This window comes from Nesoenas mayeri (assembly GCF_963082525.1).
Source record: "Nesoenas mayeri genome assembly, chromosome: 8".
NCBI classification, from domain to species: Eukaryota; Metazoa; Chordata; class Aves; order Columbiformes; family Columbidae; genus Nesoenas; species Nesoenas mayeri.
The window spans coordinates 14,215,698-14,236,898 of record NC_137554.1 but is presented as its reverse complement, the minus strand read 5'-3'; the positions used below and the strand labels follow the sequence as shown (position 1 = coordinate 14,236,898).

General features: G+C 40.1%; 1 protein-coding gene across 1 annotated transcript; it reads left to right on the top strand.

Moving 5' to 3' along the window:
• Nucleotides 1-71: 71 nt before the first annotated feature.
• Nucleotides 72-19,932, top strand: DPH5 (diphthamide biosynthesis 5; the record flags this gene model as incomplete). The annotated part of the gene is made up of 7 exons (XM_080348888.1): nucleotides 72-281; nucleotides 2,202-2,326; nucleotides 5,166-5,274; nucleotides 15,275-15,395; nucleotides 17,585-17,624; nucleotides 18,683-18,786; nucleotides 19,709-19,932. The coding sequence occupies exons 1-7, from the start codon at nucleotides 147-149 to the stop codon at nucleotides 19,930-19,932; spliced, it is 858 nt and encodes a 285-aa protein (XP_080205014.1). The 5' UTR covers nucleotides 72-146.
• Between the last annotated feature and the right edge of the window lie 1,269 nt (nucleotides 19,933-21,201).

Below are 21,201 nucleotides of genomic sequence, written 5' to 3'. Positions count from 1 at the left end.
CCCTGCGGCCGGGCCGGGTGAGCAGGAGGAGGGGCGGGGGTGCGGCCGGGCGGGTGGCAGCAGCGCGGAGGCCTGACGCGTGGTGGGGTGTCCCGCCTGATTCCCGCTGCCCTCCCGTGACGGGCGGCGGTCGCGGCCTCCCAAGCATGCTGTACCTGGTGGGGCTGGGCCTGGGGGATGCCAAGGACATCACGGTGAAGGGGCTGGAGGCCGTGCGGCGCTGCGGCCGCGTGTACCTGGAGGCCTACACGTCCGTGCTGACGGTGGGCAAGGAGGCGCTGGTAGGTACAGCCCAAGTTACATACAAGTGACGGTGCTGCATGGTAATCTGAATGTCAGCCTCCTCTGAGCAACGTGAAAAGTTACGGGAAAGCTCTCAAGAGATAACAGATTCTTTACTGCAGGCGTTTTCTGGAAGTCTTCCTGTGCTGATGCTTTTAAAATCAGATCTCAACATTCAGATGACATGATTTACTTAGTTTATGTTGTTGGCCTAAAACATGTATTAAAAGCTATTTGATGTTGACCATCTAAATTGGCCCTCAGTTTGGTGAAAGAACTGTATGGACACACTGAGTCTACATTTCAGTTTTTGTCAGGAGGGTGCTTTTTATCTATTCCCTAGTTAATGTGCTTTGATTTCCATTAAAGCGTGTAAATAGATTCCATGAGATGAAAACAAACAGAAAGGTCTGCTTCTGGGAATGCACCTGATATGCTCTATAGCGTGCATTTGCATGCATTGTTGGACTAAAGCCAGGCTGCTCCTGTGGTAAACCCACCCAAATGGATGTGACATTGGTACTGAGTTCTCAGCACCAACTGCTTTGCTTTATAGATCAGCTCCTATTGCTGCTCTGCTGCTCGCTAAAGTGCATCTAGTGTAAAAAAAACCAAAACGAAACAGGGTGTCAAAAATGAGTTGTAGTTTGTTTAGTATAGAACTCAGCAGTACTCCAGGGTGGCCATCAAGCATTCTGAATCAGATACCAGTTTTGCTTATATAATTATTTGGTCCCCTTTCTATTGAATCTGTACACATTGCACTCTGTTTCACAAGGAAAACAATGTCCTCATTTACAGAGGTATAGAAACTTATCCAAAAACGGTGAGGAAATCACACTGGAAAGGGCACTGAACCCAGTAACTGAGGTCCCATATCTAGTACTTTTTTTTTTATGGAAGCAGTGCTCCACTTCTCTAAGTTATGATGGTTCTAGTCAATTTATTGTGGGCAAAGATGGAGCTATCACTAAAGTCACAGGAAAGGTCAGAGGAAAATCTTTCTGGACCATAACTGACTTAATAGTTTTATCAATTCGTTAATATTTGTAATACCACCCAAATTTTCTGAATACTATTTAGAACAAAACCACCTTTTTTGGTCTATGCCCTGGAAAACAACCTTCATCTAGTAACGTAAAGACCATGTGAAATGTATGGTGAAACATGACTTACAGAGACAGGTATGTTTGGGATGGTCAAATAACATGTTTCTAGAACTAACTGAAGTTTTATTACACACATGAGTTTTATTTGCACATGGAAATAAAGGCATTTAAAACAGAGACACAGTGATTACTGAGCTGCTGGACAAAAGCAAAGGGGACAATCAAATACATGTTTATCTGTATACATGACAAAGTATTTCTTAGAGAGACCTAAAGATGAAGGATTAATATGAAATCAATCATTAGATGTGGTTAGTTACAATGTACTAAGGAAAAATCAAAAAAACAAGATTGTAGTCTATCTGGTGTCATATTTGTGTCTGGTTTGATGTCAATATTATAACTAATTTAAGCAGTTAGGCTCAGACTTGTGAGAAGGGATGCCTGACAGTAGGATGAGCAGTTAAATTAACTCTACTGAGAGTCTACCCAGGTACCTTCAGTATACGCAGGTGCAATTGAGCTACTTTTGGAGCAGGTCCTCAACTGACACAGAAAGCACAAACAAGTCAGTATCAGAATAATGTGCTTGACTAATTTCTGTCAGCTCAGGAGCTCCTTTGTGGGAAGCTCAGGTGTTCTTGCAAGGGGAGGCTGGGTTCGCTAGGCCATGGCTTAGACTGCTGGGGATGATAATAAAGGTGGCCTTTCCAGTGTCCACTGTCTGTGTTCCTGGATGAGCACCCAGAGAGATACAAAACCACTCTGAAGTGTCTTATTTTGGTGTTTGTCATTAATTTCAATTTATAGGAAGAGTTTTATGGAAAAGAATTGATTTTGGCTGACCGAGAAATGGTGGAACAAGAAGCAGATAGCATTTTAAAAGAAGCCGATGTTTGTGATGTTGCGTTTCTTGTCATTGGTGATCCCTTTGGGTAAGACAAAACAACATTTTAGTTATTGCTCTAGCTTGATCACTCTCTTTTTTCAATAGGAATTAGCCATATTCTATAACTGTAATTGTTTATGAAGAAGCTGATCTTCAGACCAAAACCACTTTCTATGTCTTTGTATATTTTTAAAAATTGCATTAGAAATAAACATGCAACTGTATACACTTTACCTTGCTTTGGAGTTTCCTTGCCCAGATATTCCTTATAGGTAGGAATGTGGACCCTGCAGGATGTATCAATCTTTCCTTGAGCAGTTACTTATAATTTCATTCTCCATGCTAGCTTTTACAGAGAATGTTTTGTTCCAGGTTTTATCTGCTAACAGAAGAAATTCTAGGATATCACATAATTAAGACATTTGCTTTATTTTGAGAGAGTATTTTTAGTTGCTATTTGGACTTAAAAACCACAGCTTTTATGCTCAGTTGTTTCAGAATGACTACTGATTGTTGGTTGTACAGTGCTTCTGCTAGTTTTTGAAATAACTTAGGTCATTATAAATGTTTTCTCAGTGTGGTTTATTAAGGCCTTTGTTTTCACTTTTTACTCCTGCTGAAAAGTATACTCTCTTTCTATCACCAGAAGTATCTCCTCCTGTCTTTATAGTCAGGCATCATCAATCTGCAATGTCAAGCCATACAGAAGAGCTTTTAGTCTCCAGCTGGTGATTCAAGTTTTATACCACTGTGTTAAGGGCACAAGAAAAACCAAATCACTGAGTGAATGGAAAAATGGAGAGGGTTTATGAAAAAGAGGAGCAGTGTGCACATCTGTCAAAAGTGGGTAATTCATGTAAATACAGGTTGAAGGAACTTGGCAAGATAATATAACATTAAATCAGTACTTATGGGCAGATGATGCTGTGTTTTGGAAATATTAATTGTATTTTTAATGCATGTAAATATTAAAATTAGAATTCATGTAGAGTGTAGAGCCACGTTGCCTGTACCCTTGTGCTCTGATCCAGTCACTGATAGAAGTACACAACACGAAAAAAAACAACCTACATGTATTGAAATGTAATGGCTACTTGTAAGCAGTATCTTTATCTGCCTCAGTTATCATTAGTTTCAGTGTCAAAATACTTCAGTTCTGATTAATATACTGCATCATTGTAGAAAAATACCCTTTTCTTAATGAGTTGCTTCTTTCTAAATGTTTATGTTCTTTGTTCTTACTATTGGAGCACACAGAGCCCTAGCGATTTAGGGGTTCATGAGGTTACTAGGAAAGAGTACTGAACATTTCTGTTCTAAGGGAAGCCATACGGGAGGAATATAGAAGCCACATGGCTGCAGCTGATCGTAGAGTTTCAAGTATATTTGCTAGGAGGAAGAGTACTTGGCAGCCTTAGGGAATCTCAGGTGTTGGTGGTTAATGGTTAAAGTGATCAAACAAGCTGCGCCCCTGTCACTTTTCACTGCTGGTCACTGCAAGTTTTTATCTGCATATGTCGTACCAGCTATGGATGTGCTAGCAGGAACCTGACAATTTTAGTAGTATACTGGAAAGCCCACCTTCATCTAGGCTGGTGCTAACATTCATATTATGACTACCCATAAAATTTAAAATCTGTATCAGCGACAGAAAATACTAGTATAGCTCTGGGTGCAGAGCTGACGGCATGAAGCCTTTGCTGGTATTAGCTGAGTGCTTGTGAGGGCACTTCTGCTTTAAGCTGCAGCCATTATGGTTAGATCTGTTGGGACAAAGTACTGGCTGGAGAAAATTTCAGTGAATAAAACCAGCTGATCCCTTGGTCAGTATTAGCATAACCACAAAATCCTCCAGTGCTCCTTGTCCTATGTATGTGAAGGGAATGATAACAAGGCCGTAAAACTGGTCCCCTCTTCTCTTAGCGCAGGCATTCTTAAATCACCTTTGCTTATGGAAGTCAGGAGCATAGTTTGTTTACTAACCAGAGGGTTGGTTTAGATCAGGTTTGATAAATTTAGGTAAGGGGTAGATGCATTTTCATATTTCACATGCAAATGTGAATGGAATGCCTAGCATGGAAGCAAGCACACATGCAAGCAAGATACATATGTAAACATCGTTGCAATTCAAAGATTTGCTGGATCTATATGTACTTTCCATTCCTAATCCCAATTGCGTTAACTACAAGCCCAGTCATTCTTGCACCAGTCTCTGCAAGGTGTTTATTGAGCATTAGATCTTGAGCCAAACTTAGCTCAGTTCTAAGCTTAACGAGAATTTTTCTTAATTATTTCAGAATAAACCTGATCACTCGAAGTCAGTATAAAAGCTGGTTTAGTCTAAGGATGTTTTTTTTAAGTACTGCATGCAGTTTACCTCAGTCTGTTCAAAGTTCTTGTTTGAGCATGTTGCTTTCCTAGCACGCGCTGCTGCCGATGGGAGAAGGTCTGGCTGTGCAGTGAGTAAGGAAATGTTGGAGTTTTGTTGAAGCCTATGCCAAACAGAGCTGACCTTTGCAGTTCAACAGATGTCCAGCTGACACCTGCAGAAGACAAACGATAAATGGAACTTTACTTTTCAAATACTTGCCAAAGCTACTTTAAAAAGTAATGGTTGTGTTGGTGCTACAGTTTTAATGATGCCAGAAAGTTACAAAGAACTGTAACAGACCACGGATGCCTGTATTTTCAGCTAGGGAGGATGACATGGAAACCTTACTGGAGTTTTTACTTTCCAGTAACAATTAGTCAAGTTGCCCTTTTGGGACCTCTGCATTGCCATAGTTGTGAAGGGTTTAATTTTACTTTCAAAACAAACTATAATGCTAGTACCACTTGATCACTTTATGTTTTCAATCCTTAATTCCTTTCTGTTCTCAACACAGGGCCACGACGCACAGTGATTTAGTATTACGTGCAGTAAAATTGGGGATTCCATACAAAGTCATTCATAATGCTTCAATAATGAATGCAGTGGGCTGCTGTGGTTTACAGGTAATGTTTTTGTATATATGCTATTCCACAACTGCTAAACTTAAAATTGGTTAGCTGTTCCACTGCTGTGGCAGTACATGTTGCAATCTGATGTTTGGAGATCTGAAGCAACTCTACACTCTTGTCAGAATTTGTTAACACTTCCTTTTCAGCATGTTACATGTATGTCAGCAAAAGTCCCTTTTGATGAGCATATGTATAAATGGATAGTAACACTTCTATTCTTGTCTGCCTCAGGAGACACTGATATTTAAGTTATTTTACAGGTAGAGCTTTGCTCACATTGGCTTCCTTCTACTACTGGTGTCGCCTAATAAGTTTATTCTTAAATTAGGTTGTTATCCTGTTGAGAAATGTGTTTGTCTTGTCATAAAAGGAATATATGCACAAGCCTGTCTATATGCCAAACTCAGATCATAACTAATTAAAAAAATCTTATATATGATGCATTCTTTCTCTCCAAGGTTAGCCTGTCTTCACTTTCTGCCCATCTGCTGAGAGGAGGGATTCGCTTAGCCAAGGACTAGAAGAACAAATGACAGTTTTTGTGATTTTGAGTGGCTGAAATAGAAAAGGTCTCGTGTCCCCCAGGAAAATACTTCACTACTTCTTTTTGCACATGTCCATTATTACTTTTCCCACATCAAAAATGTTATGGCAGTGTAGGTAACGTGACTAATCACATATAAATTAGTGGAAGCTTCCCCTTCTTGTCTTCATTCATCACTGCCCTCTCAAGATTCAGAGTCATTCCCCATGTATGGGAACCCCTAAACCAAGCTCCTGCTTTAGCAAAATCCAAAGCAAGCACAGTAACATATATGTATGACAGGCCAGAGCTGAGGGTTTAAACCCTAAGTTTTCATCACTGAAGGAGGAGTCATTCCTTCCTAGCTTAACATAAAAGAACACTTTTTTTTTAATTTCAACAAACAACTGACACCTTCAGATTTACACTGACAAACTCCATTAGCCTTATTTCAATGCTGCCCAGCACCAGAAAATCTGTTGCAATAAGTTGGGTATTATCTCTGGCTTTGATCTCATCTGAATGGTTTGGAAATGTGAGAGCCCTGTCTGATTTGGCAGTTCAGCAATGCTGCATTGAACAGCTGTTCTGAGAGGTGAATGCTAATGCTAAAGGGAATGCTGCACAGGATTCACGTTCTTTATAGTTCTTCCCATGAGCACTTTTCTTAGTGATACCTGCCTATTGCTGTAAGACGGGCAAAATTATCTTTTAGGAAGGAAATAGGCTCCTTTGTGTCTAAAATCTACATGTACAGCAGCCAGATGGCAGCTGCCGCATGACTGCACTTACTGGGGCGGGTAACACAAGAGTTGGGGCTGGGGCTCACCCTTTCCCCTTTTGGCTTCATACTGGTACAAAGTTTGCTTCTGCTGTCAAGCTGCTGACAAGTAGTTTCTACTACCCGCTATCTTTTTACTGTTCTTTGATGGTCTTTAGGAAGGACAATGCAAGGCTCGTATTCCCAAAAAGAAGAGGTGACTTAAGTTTTCTGAAAGTTTGCTTGCCCCACAACTCCAGCTAGGCATGGGAATGACAAGTGTAGAACTTCTAGTTTAATTTAAAAAAGAGCAGAAAACTAACTGGGAGTATATTGCAAACATTCCATAAGGTTTTTGACATACGCAGAGTTTTGAAGATTAGTTTACTGTTTCCTTACACCGTGCTGAAGGGGACAGACCATGAAGGAAATGTGATGTTATTCACTCTGGCATTAGTCTCCTTTTCCATTCTGGCTTGGGAGGGGCTGCCTTCTCATAAGTCAACATTCCTGTTGTTATATACAGCAGTTTAGGAAATAGTGATCATATTGTATTACCAGACAGACTATAACCAACTATACATTTAACTCTTTATTGCCCCTTATAGGCATAAGCAGCAAGTGAGGGATATCTTACAAAAAAAGTACCCTGGATTTAATTAGAGTTGTGGTAGAACTTTATAATTTATTTCAACAGTCTTTACATTTATGGGTGTCTCCCACCATCAGTTTAACTTTGGAGTTACTGCATTCCAAATTGCAAAGTTGCTGTCAAGTGTAGCAGGGATTCCTCTTTTGCTTCACCACAGAGGCTTGGCTTTTTAAAATCAGATTGTGATACAAAACCTCCTTCTTTCTCTAGTAAGAGAAAAACAGGAAACACCTTTATACGCTGTTCTGAAAGCCATGTGCGTAGTGAGCTGTATCTGATGATTAGGCCCTCAGTAAAATGCAGCTACACCCCAGTCTGTTCACAAAAGAACATATTTCTTGTCAGAACAATGTTTCTATGCAGCCAACATGCTCGTAGTTGTGCAGTTTTCCTGCACAGTTGTGAGTTAATGAAGTCAGCAGAGCATTAGTGATGGTTTGTCACCTTCAATTCAAAGATATATTTCTTGCTAAATTGTAAAGAAGGGTGAATATCTATTTTCAAATACTTTTTTTTTTTTTTAACCCTCTTGCATATTTAACAGAATTGGTGCAGCTGTTTTGAAGGCTGCACAGGTGAAGACTGTATTTGTACAAGGAATAGAGGTTTTTTAGTTTTGAAAATGGAACTTTTGGAACTTCTAGGAAGCTCTCAGTTTGATACAATGAACTATAGGTGTTGCAAGCAAGAGATAGTATAACTTAGCACAATATTAGTCTGACTGGGCATAAGGCTCTATGACCTGCTGTGTCTCCCTCCTTTACACTGTTCTTGCTGTGCTTCACTGTGTCAGATTTATTTTTTTTTTCCAAGGCTGAAGAAAGTAATTTCCCTCAAGAACAAATTTCCAGCCTAGGGGGGAGAAGTCAGGAAAAGTGCCTGTGTGTGAGTGCCTCTTGGCATGTTCTCTACAGGTTCACCTCTTGTCTGGAGTCTGACACATAGTTACGTTGATCACTCTGACGCCGGTTGTAGTGAAGAACTGCCACCAGTGAAGAAAGTCGTGTAGTTTGGTATCTACACATGCTGCCAGGGAGGTCAGGGAAAGGGGACACAATTCCCCAGGTGAAGGCAAAAATTCTCAGAGAGCACTTCTGCTGGGTGGGAACTAGCGAGACAGTTCAGCTTTCCACACCAGCAGCTGCACTGTAGTTCTGTAGCTTTGGAAAATTCAGTATTTTAGGTAACAGTCTTACCTTTGTTCTACCACTGCTCTGCCACCCTGTGAGCAAGACATTGCCTTGGCTTTATCCGATTAGGATTCAGCATTGCAAGTTGAGACCAAAAGGAGAGCCTAGCCTGACTTCCATGGCTTTATCTATACCCACACTCAGTTCTTCAGAATAGGGCTGATCGCTAATGCTTTTAGTCCCAGAATAAAGAGGAAGAAAACTCAGGATCTCCAGTTTATACCTTTTTCCTTCCTTCCTAATCTGCATGACATCTGTGTTAGTTTAGGAAGGTGACTGGCCAGAGCTCTCAGGACAGAATTCAATCAGCCCCGGTTCTGGTAATGTGCCTTTGAGGTATCAGTGTGGATGGTCTCACACACACGAGGAAGACTCTGCATCATAATGACCTGTGATGCACGTGAAGGAATGATGCAACTTGAAATGGCTTGAGATAATGGCATTACTGTAAAAAACAAGGATTGAAAACTAAAGTGCAAAGCTGGACACAAACCATGGGATGAGACAGAAGACTGAAATGATCCACTCATTTCTGGGAGAGTGGTGTTGCTGGTTTTGGAAGCATTGACTTTATGTTTTAGTAGAGTAGCTAGGAAAAAAAACATGCCATGGCAAAGACCTGACTTTCTTTTCAGACATACCCACTTTCCACCTGAATAGCTTCAGAACAAACATCTGCATGTCCCCTTGTTTCTTCCAGTGACTCATCTCAGGCTTTTTGTTTGCAGTCCAGTTGATTCTTATAAGACAATCACAGTTAAAGAAAGTTTTGTCTTTTCACTACTAGCTGATCACTTAAATGCAAAAGCAGTGCTTAGTATGTTATTTTTAAGTCTCAACAGATGAGTACACCTTCAGTGTCAAGTAGAAAAATATTACTTAAGGAAGCTGAAGGACGCTATCATTATTCGCTGTGCTCATAGTCAAACAGAAAACTTGTAGTAGCTGCAGGAGCGGAACCTCTCAGCTCCACCCTGTCTCTGTGCCCTAATAGTCAAAAATACTTATTGCTCTTATAGGAAGGGCTCTACACAAAATGTTTTTTATTCACTGACAGTTAAACTGTTTTCCATAACTGGCTGGTTTTCTCACTTACCTGCCAGCTTCTGAGCCTTTTAGAAGTTGGTATTTGTTTGTCAAACTCACTAAAGCTTAAAACAGTGCTAGTCACGCTGCTTCATTAATGACAACTGCTGTTCAGCTTAGTGCCATTTGTCACCAGCAAACATGACCCAGAAACATCCATTTAATCAGAATAGATTTTTTTCTTCATTTAGGTATCTTTGTTTCAGATTATTAACCCAAGTGGCCAGGGTGGGAAGGAATCATTTGATGTTGCTGGGAAGAGTCTTAGGGGGTTATTAAAGATAAGGTGACGTTACCTTGGAGAGAAAATTCTGTCCTGGCCGAGCTTGCTTGGAGTTTCTGAATTTTTTGATAGCTGCATTTTGTTCTGCTTGTGGAGTGGCTGTTTCCTAAGTGCTGATACAGGAGGCAGCCAAGAGAGAAATGTGTTTTTCCTTTCAGCTGCTTTTATGTGATTTGTCTCAGCTGCCTCCTAAAGACTGCAATCATGTGGAGTGGGCTTCCCTCAGCCAAACATCCTTTTCTTCACAGTTCCTTTCTCTCTGGCATGTACTAAGGGCATAGGAGGTTTTGGGGACAGCTGAGCCAATCTGTTGGCTTGCAGTACAAAAAGGAGTCATAACCCTGTGTGTGTGAATGGTAAAAACTTCCAGTTTCATGTGAAGGTTCTCATGAGAGACATTCAAAATTGCTAAAGATCTGTAAATGAGATAGTGTAAAGGGCTAGAGCTAGGCTTGTGGTTGTTTCATATGACCAATTACAAGGAAAAATGAAGCTTGTCTGATTCTTGCTACCTTTTTGTTGATGATTGTTTTACTGTCCTTTGTCCTTCTGAGCTGTTCTCTTGCAACAATATATAATATAAAAAACCGTAGGAGCCCTTTAATCTCATGCATATGGTCTGGAGGGTTGTTAACTGGTTACAAAGGGTAAGGTGAAAAATCTGACATCTTAGGTTCCTTTTTTTGAGGATGTACATTGCATAGCATCACGTCAAAACACACAAAAGGATAAACAAAACATGTCTTCGTTTTTCTGTGTATGGTCGTTGGGATTTATCAAGAAGCAACCTGGGATAATACCAGGTGCTCTACAGTCTCCAAATTCCATTGAGGGCTAGCCTTAGGAGGAGCAGCCTTAGGAGAAAAAGCCTCCGGTTTTTGTCAGTGGGATGTGATCAGGCTGTGCAGTATTTTCATTCCCAGAAGAACACACCTGGCCTGTGAGAACTCTCTGCAGTGTAACCTGTGGCTGTCTCAGCATAGAACATAAATGAGTGGCAGTTCAGGTTTGCAGGTGTTTGCATGTGTATCCAGGTGCCAGGTCTGACAAATGTCATGCTAAGACTCCTTTTCACCTTCTTCCCCTGATGTATGTCCAGTCCTGAAGCTGTTTCAAATTTTAGGAAAGGAGGTAGGTTAATAAATGACAAATTGCTTTGTCACTGTTGCAGCTGATACAGCAATAATTCTGGGAAAGATGCTGTAAAAATAAATGTCTGCGTTTTGAAATGTTTACTTCTTGGTTTCTCTGCAGCTGTTGCCCTACTGACCTTCAATATTATCTCGCCTCTTCTCTCCTGCTTGCTTTAGTACTTTTTAGAGGGGATGGGGGATCTTCCTTTTTTTAATTTCCCTATTTAGTCTTAGCTTGTTCCTTCTTTTTATCCCCTATATTTTTTTGGAGATTAGCCACACCAGTATTTTAAGTGAGAACTGCTGATCCGAACAGCTTCAGGTGTCTGATGGTGTTCAGACTGGCCATTAATGAAGTCACTCAGTAGTTTCATTGAAATTTCACTTGCATGTAGGCTTTCCAAGCTGAGACCACGGTACAGCACTTTTTGTCTTGTAGTTTGTTCTGGTCTCTCAATTTGCAATCAATTCTGTTTATATAAACAACAAGTAAAATAAGAAATATCATTAACAGAAGGGTTAAAAATACAAGCCAAAACCAGGCACCTCAGTACCAAAAGCTGCCAGACATTCTTTCCTATTATGTGTGTAAATAAAATAGGAAGTTATAGCTGCTTCTGAGATGATGAAAGTGTGAGTTGAAGAACAGCTTTCTGCTGTATTTTGTGAGAGGCAGAAAACTCCAGCAGACAGAGCACTGCTGTGGAGCAGAGAGTTCTGGCTTCCTTTCCTGACTTCAGCTATTGCATTGCAAAATTTAAGTGCACAAAGCTTTGCTTAAGCCAGTTACTACTTGGGCGGGGGGTAAGGACTATTTCCAAAGACCAAGGTCTTTCAAAATGACCTTTTGAAATTTTTCTGTGAAGTTTTTGAGCATTAGGGAGAAGGTAAGCAGGTTGGTTTCCAAGCTGAGAACACAAAATGTCTGTCCAACTGTTACACTGAGCCCCTTTGAAATTCTGTCACTTTCGTGAGCAGAATGTGGGCACTCTAACAAATCTGATGATTAGTCAAGTGTGATGCTTGAGATGTTTTAGCTTGCACTGAACAGATCTTGCCCACTCCTAACCCCAGCTGCTTCATGTAGAGTGCAGCACACAGAAGACCACTGTGAAACTTCATCTGCTGTTGCTTCTCTTTAAAGCTGTGCCAGAAATTGTGCAGCATGATCCTTTCACTGGAAATATACAGAGCTCTTCATTGGCTTATAAGACTTCTTCTTAGCAATCTCAAAGCATGACATTAATCCATAGGTGTGTTGTAATACACCTTGGTTAACAAATGTGTCACAGTTTTATTCCAATGACAAGCATGTTTTCTGGAATTTTGGGGCCCTATTCAGTCTTTTATGGTTGGTGGAAAGGATATTTTTAAATTTCAGTGGGTTCTGGCTCTGGTGGACCTGCTGTCCACTGTGACCGCTGAATCCGTAGGGCAATAGTAGAGTTCTTGGTGGTTACTGCATCAAGGCTTTTCTTTACAGTCTGATAGTTCATGCTAGATTTCAGGGGGTAGAAATTAGAACACACCACAGGGAACTGTATTAGGAACAAATTGAACCTGCATGAGGTACAGGGAGACAGTTAAACGTGTAATTTCTAATACAGTTATGTGTTGTTTCTTTAATGCAGGCTTGCTCTGGTGGAAGAGCAGTGCCTGTTTCCATAAATGTCACGCCTGTGCAGAGATCAAATGCTGGATGAGAAAGAAATATTTGTTTGTGTCTATAAAAGTGCTTGTAAGGTAATTGGTTACACATAGTTAAGCACAATAAGGGTATCCTTTTACTGCTTCAGTTCCACAGCATTCAGAGATCGTTGGTGTACTTGAAAGTTTCCTAAGTAGTATTTTCCCATCTTTAATTTTAAATAAAAATATGTATGCATTAAGAGTAGTAAATCTATTCTTTAGAATTTAGTTAGTAGAGGCAAAGTTGCAAAGGCATTTCTAGGTGGTTAATAAAATATGCCCCATTCCATCTTGTTGGTGTAGGAGTTACTTGTGTGCTGCCCAGGTGCTGAGAAAACAAGTGTATTTTTGTGAGACTGCAAGTGTAGTTTTCTATTACATCAATACTTCATGAAAATATTTTGAAGTTGTTTCTAGCGCATAGACAGGGCATTTCTGACAATGTTTTGTTCTTTTTTGACATTCAGACTTCAGTTTTAATGCAAAACCTGGTAAACAATGGACAGATTCAGTGAACCTGACTGGCAGTGCTTGCACAAAAAGGATAACTTGCTTAACTTCTTGTTGGCAAAGATCATGGAGAATCTTTGTAATGAGCAATGGAAAAGACAGAAATACCAATCAGAAGGAGTACTGTAGAGTATAAAGTTGAATGCCCAACTTGTTTTTCAGCAGAATGGTCTAAAAGATCTGATTCCCAACAAAATACTTATCAGACAGTAACATTTTGCCCGTTTCTGCACATCCTTTTCTTTGCTAAAAGGCAGAGGTGGAAGTTCCTCTCCTTCAGGTTATTAAAATGCCAAAGGGACTGGGATAAGAGTTGAGGTTGATCGAGGCCACATTCTGTGCCGGAGGGGGGCGGCTGCTTTGGGAAATGAGCGCGGGGGTGCTCAGGTGGCAGAGGGTAAGCTGGGCGCTCAGGCTGCTACGGGACATTCAGCAGTTGCTGATGACTGAAGGGGCACTACCAAGGAGATTGCAGGTTAACTTGCTTGCAGGTGCTCTGACGGTGCAGGGGAAAAAGGGAAACTCCTGCTTCTAAAAGTTTTTCTTCAAGTTCTAGCAAGCCACATGAAAAATGGGCAAAACATACCTTGTTTTTTTCTTGTTCTAGAACACAGCCTTGAAATAGTTAACAGGTTACATCAGGAGCAATTAATTTGGTTCAACCTATATTTAGTTTACTGGAAGAACCTTTAGATTGTGAAATGTGCGCTGTGTGTTCTTGTCCTTGTGCTAGAATGAAATACTTGAAAGAGGAAATGTTTTCACTAATGTTCCAGGAATCTTTGAATAAACACTGTTCCTATCGGCACAAATGGTTAAAATCTGAGCTTTTTGTCCCTTGAAAACAAACGTGTTTCTGCTTTGATTCAAATTCCTCTCTGCCAGCGTAAAGGACTTAAAACCGCAACCTAATGCCACAGTAAAATAAGTATGTATAGGGGAATCCCCGGATGGCGCAGAGCTGCCAGAGCCGCTTCTGCACGGGCTCGTCTGCTCTGCCACCAGCACACACTGTGCCTCTCGGAGGGGGCTGGGAAAGCAGCTTTTCCTTCCAGGTTTCCAGAGAAAGCGGGAGGTTGGTCTGTATAGCTGTTTTTTCTCTGGTGGGCTTGAGCAGACAGAATATTGGCAAGCTGCAAAATCCACCTGGCCCCGTTCCAGAGTTGAACTGACCAAAATTGATGCATGGTTCTGCCCTTTTTCAAGTTGGTTACAAAAGCTTCCAAGCCAGATGCTGCCATACGGCTTTTGCTTTTTGCAAAGTGATTGGCAAGACTTGCTTCAAATGTCTTCAGCCAGATTAGAGACGCACAGTAAGAAATATAGTCAGTGAGTATGTTTGACATAGCATCCGCTCGCAATATTCTTACCATAGGTGTGTAAAAGCTGTTGCATCCCTCTGCTTCATGCACAGTCAGTCCCTGTCTTCAGATCTTCACATCCACCATCTCTTCAGACTGTAACTTCTTTGGCATGACACAGTTTTCATCTGCAGGAAAGGGCTGTTTTAATACAAATACTACTGTATCAGTAGAATTGAAACATTGTAAGTATTATGGCATTATTAGAAGTTGCCTAGTCTTAACCAAAATAAGAAATAATAAGTAATAATTTTGGTGCTAATCTTGCAAGGTTTTGACTTTAAAAGGTCCTCAGAATTAAGTAACGAAGAATAGAATGTAGCATAGAGTGTAGAATAGAATGTATTAATATACATTGGAAAGGTGAATGCAGAGATAGGTAAGAACTTTACGGGTAGTTCATTAGTTGTTCTTTAACATGCTTCAGTGTTTGCAGAGTAAAAGAACAACAGCACATCTCTATTATGAAGAAGAAGAAAGAGTTCACTAATTACAGATTTTGTTAAAAAGAAAGGTGGGAATGCAAAGGAATGCACTAAAACTAGTCAAGGGATAGAAAAGCACAGGACAGCTTTCTTAAAAGGAAGCATTATTTTTAGTGCAATGTTATTTTATCTTGCTCTATGAAAGAGCAAACTTAGGCGTTTTATAGGAGAGTACTCTCCCGTGGTATGAAACTTCCTTCTTAACTAGGCTCAGGACTTTTCAAGGTTGAAAATTGTTGACACTTTTTGTGGAATTTTATTGCATGTGCTATTTTTTGTTCTTAGTGTGGATGTGTGCTACTGCATTTTCTTTGTTTTACAGTTGTACAATTTTGGAGAGACAGTTTCTATAGTTTTCTGGACGGATGCATGGAAGCCAGAGAGCTTTTTTGACAAGATTGAGAAGAACAGGCAGAATGGAATGCACACACTGTGCTTACTTGGTAAGCAGCAGCTCCCCCGGTTCCTTAGCTACCACCTTCTGTAGTGTCCAGAGACAATCGTGGTGGGCATGAGATGAAGCCTAAGATTAAACAAATGTTCTTAGCTAACACGAATCTTTGAAAAGATACCAAAAATTGGAACATTAGCGTATGTGTATGTAGAATCAGTTCAGCCATTGTTCATGTTAGAGCGGCCAGGAATTTCTTAATTCCTCTTCAGGAAATCTGTAAGAAATGATGCCTTTGTAGAAGTCAGGAGCAGGAGGCCCATATTTGCTCTACAGATCACTGTGACTTTAAGCTAGGTCTAGCTCAGGATCCAAACCAGAGTGCAGTGAATAGCAGCTATCTTTTATTGACTTAATGAGGTTAGAGCTCAACACATTGGACTTTCTTGGGAGCTAAATCATACATTTAACTGCATTGCTATTCTGTAAGGTGATAGTCTTTTTCCTAAATTATCTTACCTAAGGATGTTTGGCAAAAGGTAATTGTCACTTGAGAAGCCTCAATGCTGTAACAAACCCTTGCTGATGATGAGCAGAACCAGCATAGCGTTCCTAGCTGAGCACTGTCCCCAGGCTCTCCCGTGGTGCTGCCTCATCTTGATCTGACCCAACAGTCCTCAGCTAAAGCCACTTTCCAAGTAGCTCCACCAGCCCAGGTAACTCCTTAAGGATTATGGAGCTGCCTGCATATAAACTGTAAGGCACTTGCATATCGGTATATGTAGTTACATACTTTTGTGTATCATCTTTAGACACTGCAGTGCTAAATGAATTAATATTCTAAGTAAAAACAAAGTCTGTGGTAACTGGAGGATCCAGAGCAGGAAACAATTTAAACATTTAAGCATCACTGCACATCAGACTTTCCAATGCCTTGAAAGTTGTTTATTTTCAAAATTGGCTAAAAATCAGTATTCTGGTAACTTGTTTTAAAGAAGGACAACTTCGCAAGTGTTTTAAACGAGGATTATTACAACTATAATATGTTAAAACCAAGTATTCATTAGATATTTTGTGTAATCATTTATACGAGCTCCCTTTTTAATTTTTTTGTACAGTAACGAGTAAGAATTTTGAAACCATAAAACTGCTTTATAAATCTCATGTTTCAGGGACAGTTGTGTTACTTGCATCTAATTGTAGCTCCCAGCTGAAAACTACCCATTTCTAAATTAATTGTTCCCTTAATACTACCTGGTCATTGTGGTCTGTGTATTGTTTATCCAACTAGACTAGATTACCAGATAAGCAAATGTGACATAAAAAGGTTAGTGCTGATAAACATCTGAACTCAAAGTGACTTGACAAACATATAAGCAATTTGGTAAACTGTGCACTAATAATCTTGCAGATTTGCATTTATAACCCCTGTCTTCAGAGTCACTTTGCTTTGGGAGTTCATTGTACAGGGCATTTCAAAAAGGCGGACCCAGTTTGAAATCACTGTGCTTTGAAATTGGGTGCATCTTTTTGAAACACCCTGTATAACTTAAGCAATACTTTTTATAAAAATCAGGATTAAAAATGTATCCAGCCTTGACTATGATAATATTTGAGGGGCATTTGAATACAGGTAACGTTTGATTGCCTCTTGGAGAGATTGTGGTCAATTAGAATTTCATAAAATTGCAGCCGCACAGAGTCTTACCTGACCCCTTCTCTGGTTTATTTTTGCCCAAATCCTTTTACTTCCCGAAAGAGAAGATTGTTCTAGATTTTGCCTGGACAGGAAGGAAGTGCTAATGAAAGTCAGGTTCCTGCAGGGCAGTGATGTAACCCCTGCCCATCAGTCATACTGTTCTACCTTTGGGACCACAATGTACTCATAATTTAATAGTCTCAGTGCCCCGGTGTGCTTACACATGCTGGCATTTAGTTATCCTATGGTAAATATGCCTGCTTTTTGAATACTTAGCAGTATTTTTATTTGTCTGTGTTGCTCTGAAATCTGTGAAACTTTCCCTGTCTTTGTGTAAAATCACATGCATAAAATCACAATAGCTTGTGATCAATTAACATATGAAACAGTAGAATGTAATCCATGTTCCTTTTCCCTGTAATAGCTAAAATGTTGTTATAAAGTCTATAGAATCTGCTAATTAAATTAAGCTTTACTTAGACAGAAAACCAAGTGAGAAGTTTGTAGGGAACCTGCATTTAAATGTCTGTTTTGTTTTACAGATATTAAAGTGAAGGAGCAGTCTCTGGAGAATCTAATGAAGTGAGTCACCATTTTGAAAATACATAGAATACATACTATGTATTTACAAAGGGTTTTTGGACAAGGAACAAAGGTTCTTTGCCCATAGTCTAATGCTGAACTTACCTGTCTTCTCCCGTACTTCTTTGTGGCCACCATCTTTTGTTTCTTACAAGGAGTGGAGCTCTCTTGTTCATTACAATAGGACCTGGCTTTATTTGCAGTAACTGAATGGAGTTGCAGCAGAGCATTTTTTTTAACTGTTCCTGTGAGAGGCACTAAGTCAGGATGTGGTCAGCTTTCTGCTGGGCAAATGAAGTGTTATTTTACTGCTGTTCTGCCCCATCCTCAAACAGATCAATAGCTGAAACACTCTTCTGAATTAGTTGTTCCTTACATGGGCTAGAAACGGTCTGAAGTACTGAATACATACTGCCCTTTTTAAACATTTAAATAAGCGATGCATAGAAGATGCTCTTAAGTTCATTTAACTGTGTTCAAAAAAGCTCTTGCCACATCTTAATCATCTCTCTGCAATCTGTATGTTTTGACAGTGGCGAATATAAATGGTTACTTTATAGACATGCTGTAGCTCTGGTCTAAATTAACATTTGTGACTTCTCACAGTATCATTGAGGTTTGTTTATTCTGGAGTTTCAAAATAAAATCCATTTGACTGAATCCACAGTTGGCAAGGAAAGCATTTCATTTAAGAATATATTCCTAGTCTGTAATCATCTGTCTACAGGGCATTTGACAGAAAAACAGCAGTTTGCCCTTGAATTTGACTCTAATGCATCTTTCAGGAGTAGCTGCAAAACCTGCATGTCGCTTCCAGCACCTGAATTTGCTTTTAGGACAAATGATCTGGCAGCTGGAGGCCCTGCTGTTTCACAGGTGTGGGGAGAGCACAAGGGCCTTCTGTCTTCCCGAAAAATTGCGCTTTGTGTAAAAGGCCCGGCCTGGGAGCCTGGGCCTGTTTAAGTTCAGTTTGCTGGTTTCTTGAAATAAACTATAAGAATGCTAGGGGTAATGAAATGGGTTATATGTGAAATTGCTCTATTTTTCTTTCCCTGCAGAGGAAGAAAGATTTACGAGCCACCACGCTACATGAGTGTGAATCAAGCCGCAGAACAGCTTCTTGCCATTATTCAAAACAGAAGGCTCCAAGGACAAGAACCAGGTACTACTGCTGCAATGTTTGTATCTGCCGCCACCTCTCTCAGGTCACACTTACTGATGAGCTTCTGAACTCCGCTCCTTCCCTCTTCATCTTGGCATTCTCTTGCTCTGCAGTGGAAGTGGGTGGCCTCAAATCCTTGTCGTGAGATGGATTTGGCAGAGGGTGCACACAATGTAGTTCAGTGAGCGCAGATGAACAAGCACCGCTGACTCTGGGAGGTTTAGTCAAAGCCTCCGTTTGAGAACCCTGTGCTGTTTCTATCTCTCTTTAACTGTGAGCTCTTTGATCCATTAAAGCTGCAGGAGGTGAAAAGATTCTGAGCATTTTAGGTCAGTCAAGCTTCAAAAATCTCTGCCACATTTTATTTAGACTGGTGACACTCAGCTCTACATGAGTAGCAGCATGAATCGAGGGTAACCCAACAATGCAGAACTGCAATTTTGACCTTGAATTCTTAACACTAGTCAAGAGCACACTGTGAAAGGTGTTTATTGAGACCAAGAGTGAAGTTACAGCAGCTATAAGTGACTCTATGTCACAGAAAAATTATTTCTAATAGCAATTCGTTTAGCTATATTCCTCCTTTTAAAAATGTATCCCTTAAATACTGTTAAAATGAAAATCCTTTCATTTTTCCCTTTTTTTGTAGCATGAATCAGAAGCAGCACTTTCCTCAAAGTGGACACAATTCCTGAATGAACTTTGTATTCTAATTCTGTTGCCTTCCCATTCTTGATTATAAACATCCCTAAGATACAGCTTTATTCTCTCCGGAAAACAAGCTGCTTTCTAGGCTACTCCCATGATGTATTAGTTGGGAGGTTTAAGACAGCAGTGTTAAGGTTTAAGCATTTTGAGTAATTTTTCCTTTATGATAGGACCATTAATCAATAAATTAAGCATTTAATCTTCCTTCTTACAGGAATTACTGAAAACACAATTTGTGTTGGCCTTGCCCGTGTGGGTGCTCCGGATCAGAAGATCGCCTCAGGCACACTCCGTCAGATGTCAGCTGTGGAACTGGGCAGCCCACTCCATTCCTTGATTGTCACAGGCACTATGCACCCGCTGGAACTGGAAATGCTTCAGCTTTTTTCTGTAGATAGCTCCAGTTTTGAAAATAATGCATTTCAAAGGACCACTTAAATAAAAATGAAGCATTTAAATTTTTATTCCATCTTAATTTCATGATAGCATGAAGTTATTCCTGTGAATATTTAAAGCTTGCCTAAGTGCAGTTAGATTGTATATCGCTTCAAAAGACACCACTGTGGGAACATGGACTTGCTTTTACCTGAGGCTACAAACTGCAAACTGCACCTGCTGGTATCAGCTTCTGACACACAGACACCTCCCGAAACCTTTAATCCTGTAAAACCTTTGTCTGATTCAGTTAATTGACATCTACATTAGTCTTAGGTTGCTGACTAAGGTAAGAAGTGCAAGTAGAGAACTGAAGTGTACCAGGTGTGTCTGGCATCACTTTTGCTGTAGTACATTACCCAAGCCTACTGCATACACTGGTGTAAGGGCATTTGAGATATTAAATTTTGCTTTTCAGCTTTCCTGAACCTTAGTAGTTCTCTCACCCATAGAAGCCATCACTGCGCAAAACCTGTTAGGTCTATGTCCATCTTTACTCTTAGGAGGGTGGATACAGACAGGTGAAAATGTTCTTTATGTCAAAACCAAGAAAAGCAAGAACTGGCCCTTCAGCCAGCTGGGAAACAGTGTGCGAAGCTGCACAGAATTTCCTTTTTCAGAAGGCTGCAATTTAAACAAGAACTCCATTTCTTTGTGCGTTAACACGAGCATTTATGAAGGGCTGGACTCAAACTGCAGCAACCACAATTAACCTCAACCTAATTCTCAGAAAATGCTGCAAGAATTCTCTTTAAAATCAGCTAATGCATGACGGTGGTTGCTATTTCCACTAGACTTGACAGTATGAATGACAACAAAGCAGACCTGTATGCATATTTTTTTAAACTGAAGATTTATTGGAAAGAAATTTGATCCCATATCTTTTCAGCAATATAGGATATTTAACATTTTATATAGACTGTATTCAAGTAGAAAAGATTACATTAAAAATTTCTAATATTGCACTTGGGACAAGTCATGGCTAAGCTACTAACGTTAGCATTCCAGAACAAAATCATACATAGTCTTCAGAATTTTAGTGAGCTGCCTTGTGTTATTAAGATTCCTTTACAGGTATTTTGATACACTGTATTTAACTTAAGCTCACTGCTTAGAGTAATTCCTGTAATTTCAAGGTAAAGGCAAGCGATATGCTGAATGCAAGCAATATGCTGTATGCTACCAGGGATAATTTTGGCAATATTTCACATTTGAGCCAAAATACTGTAGCGATTCATTTAACTCTTGTACAAGATCCCAGCATACACACAA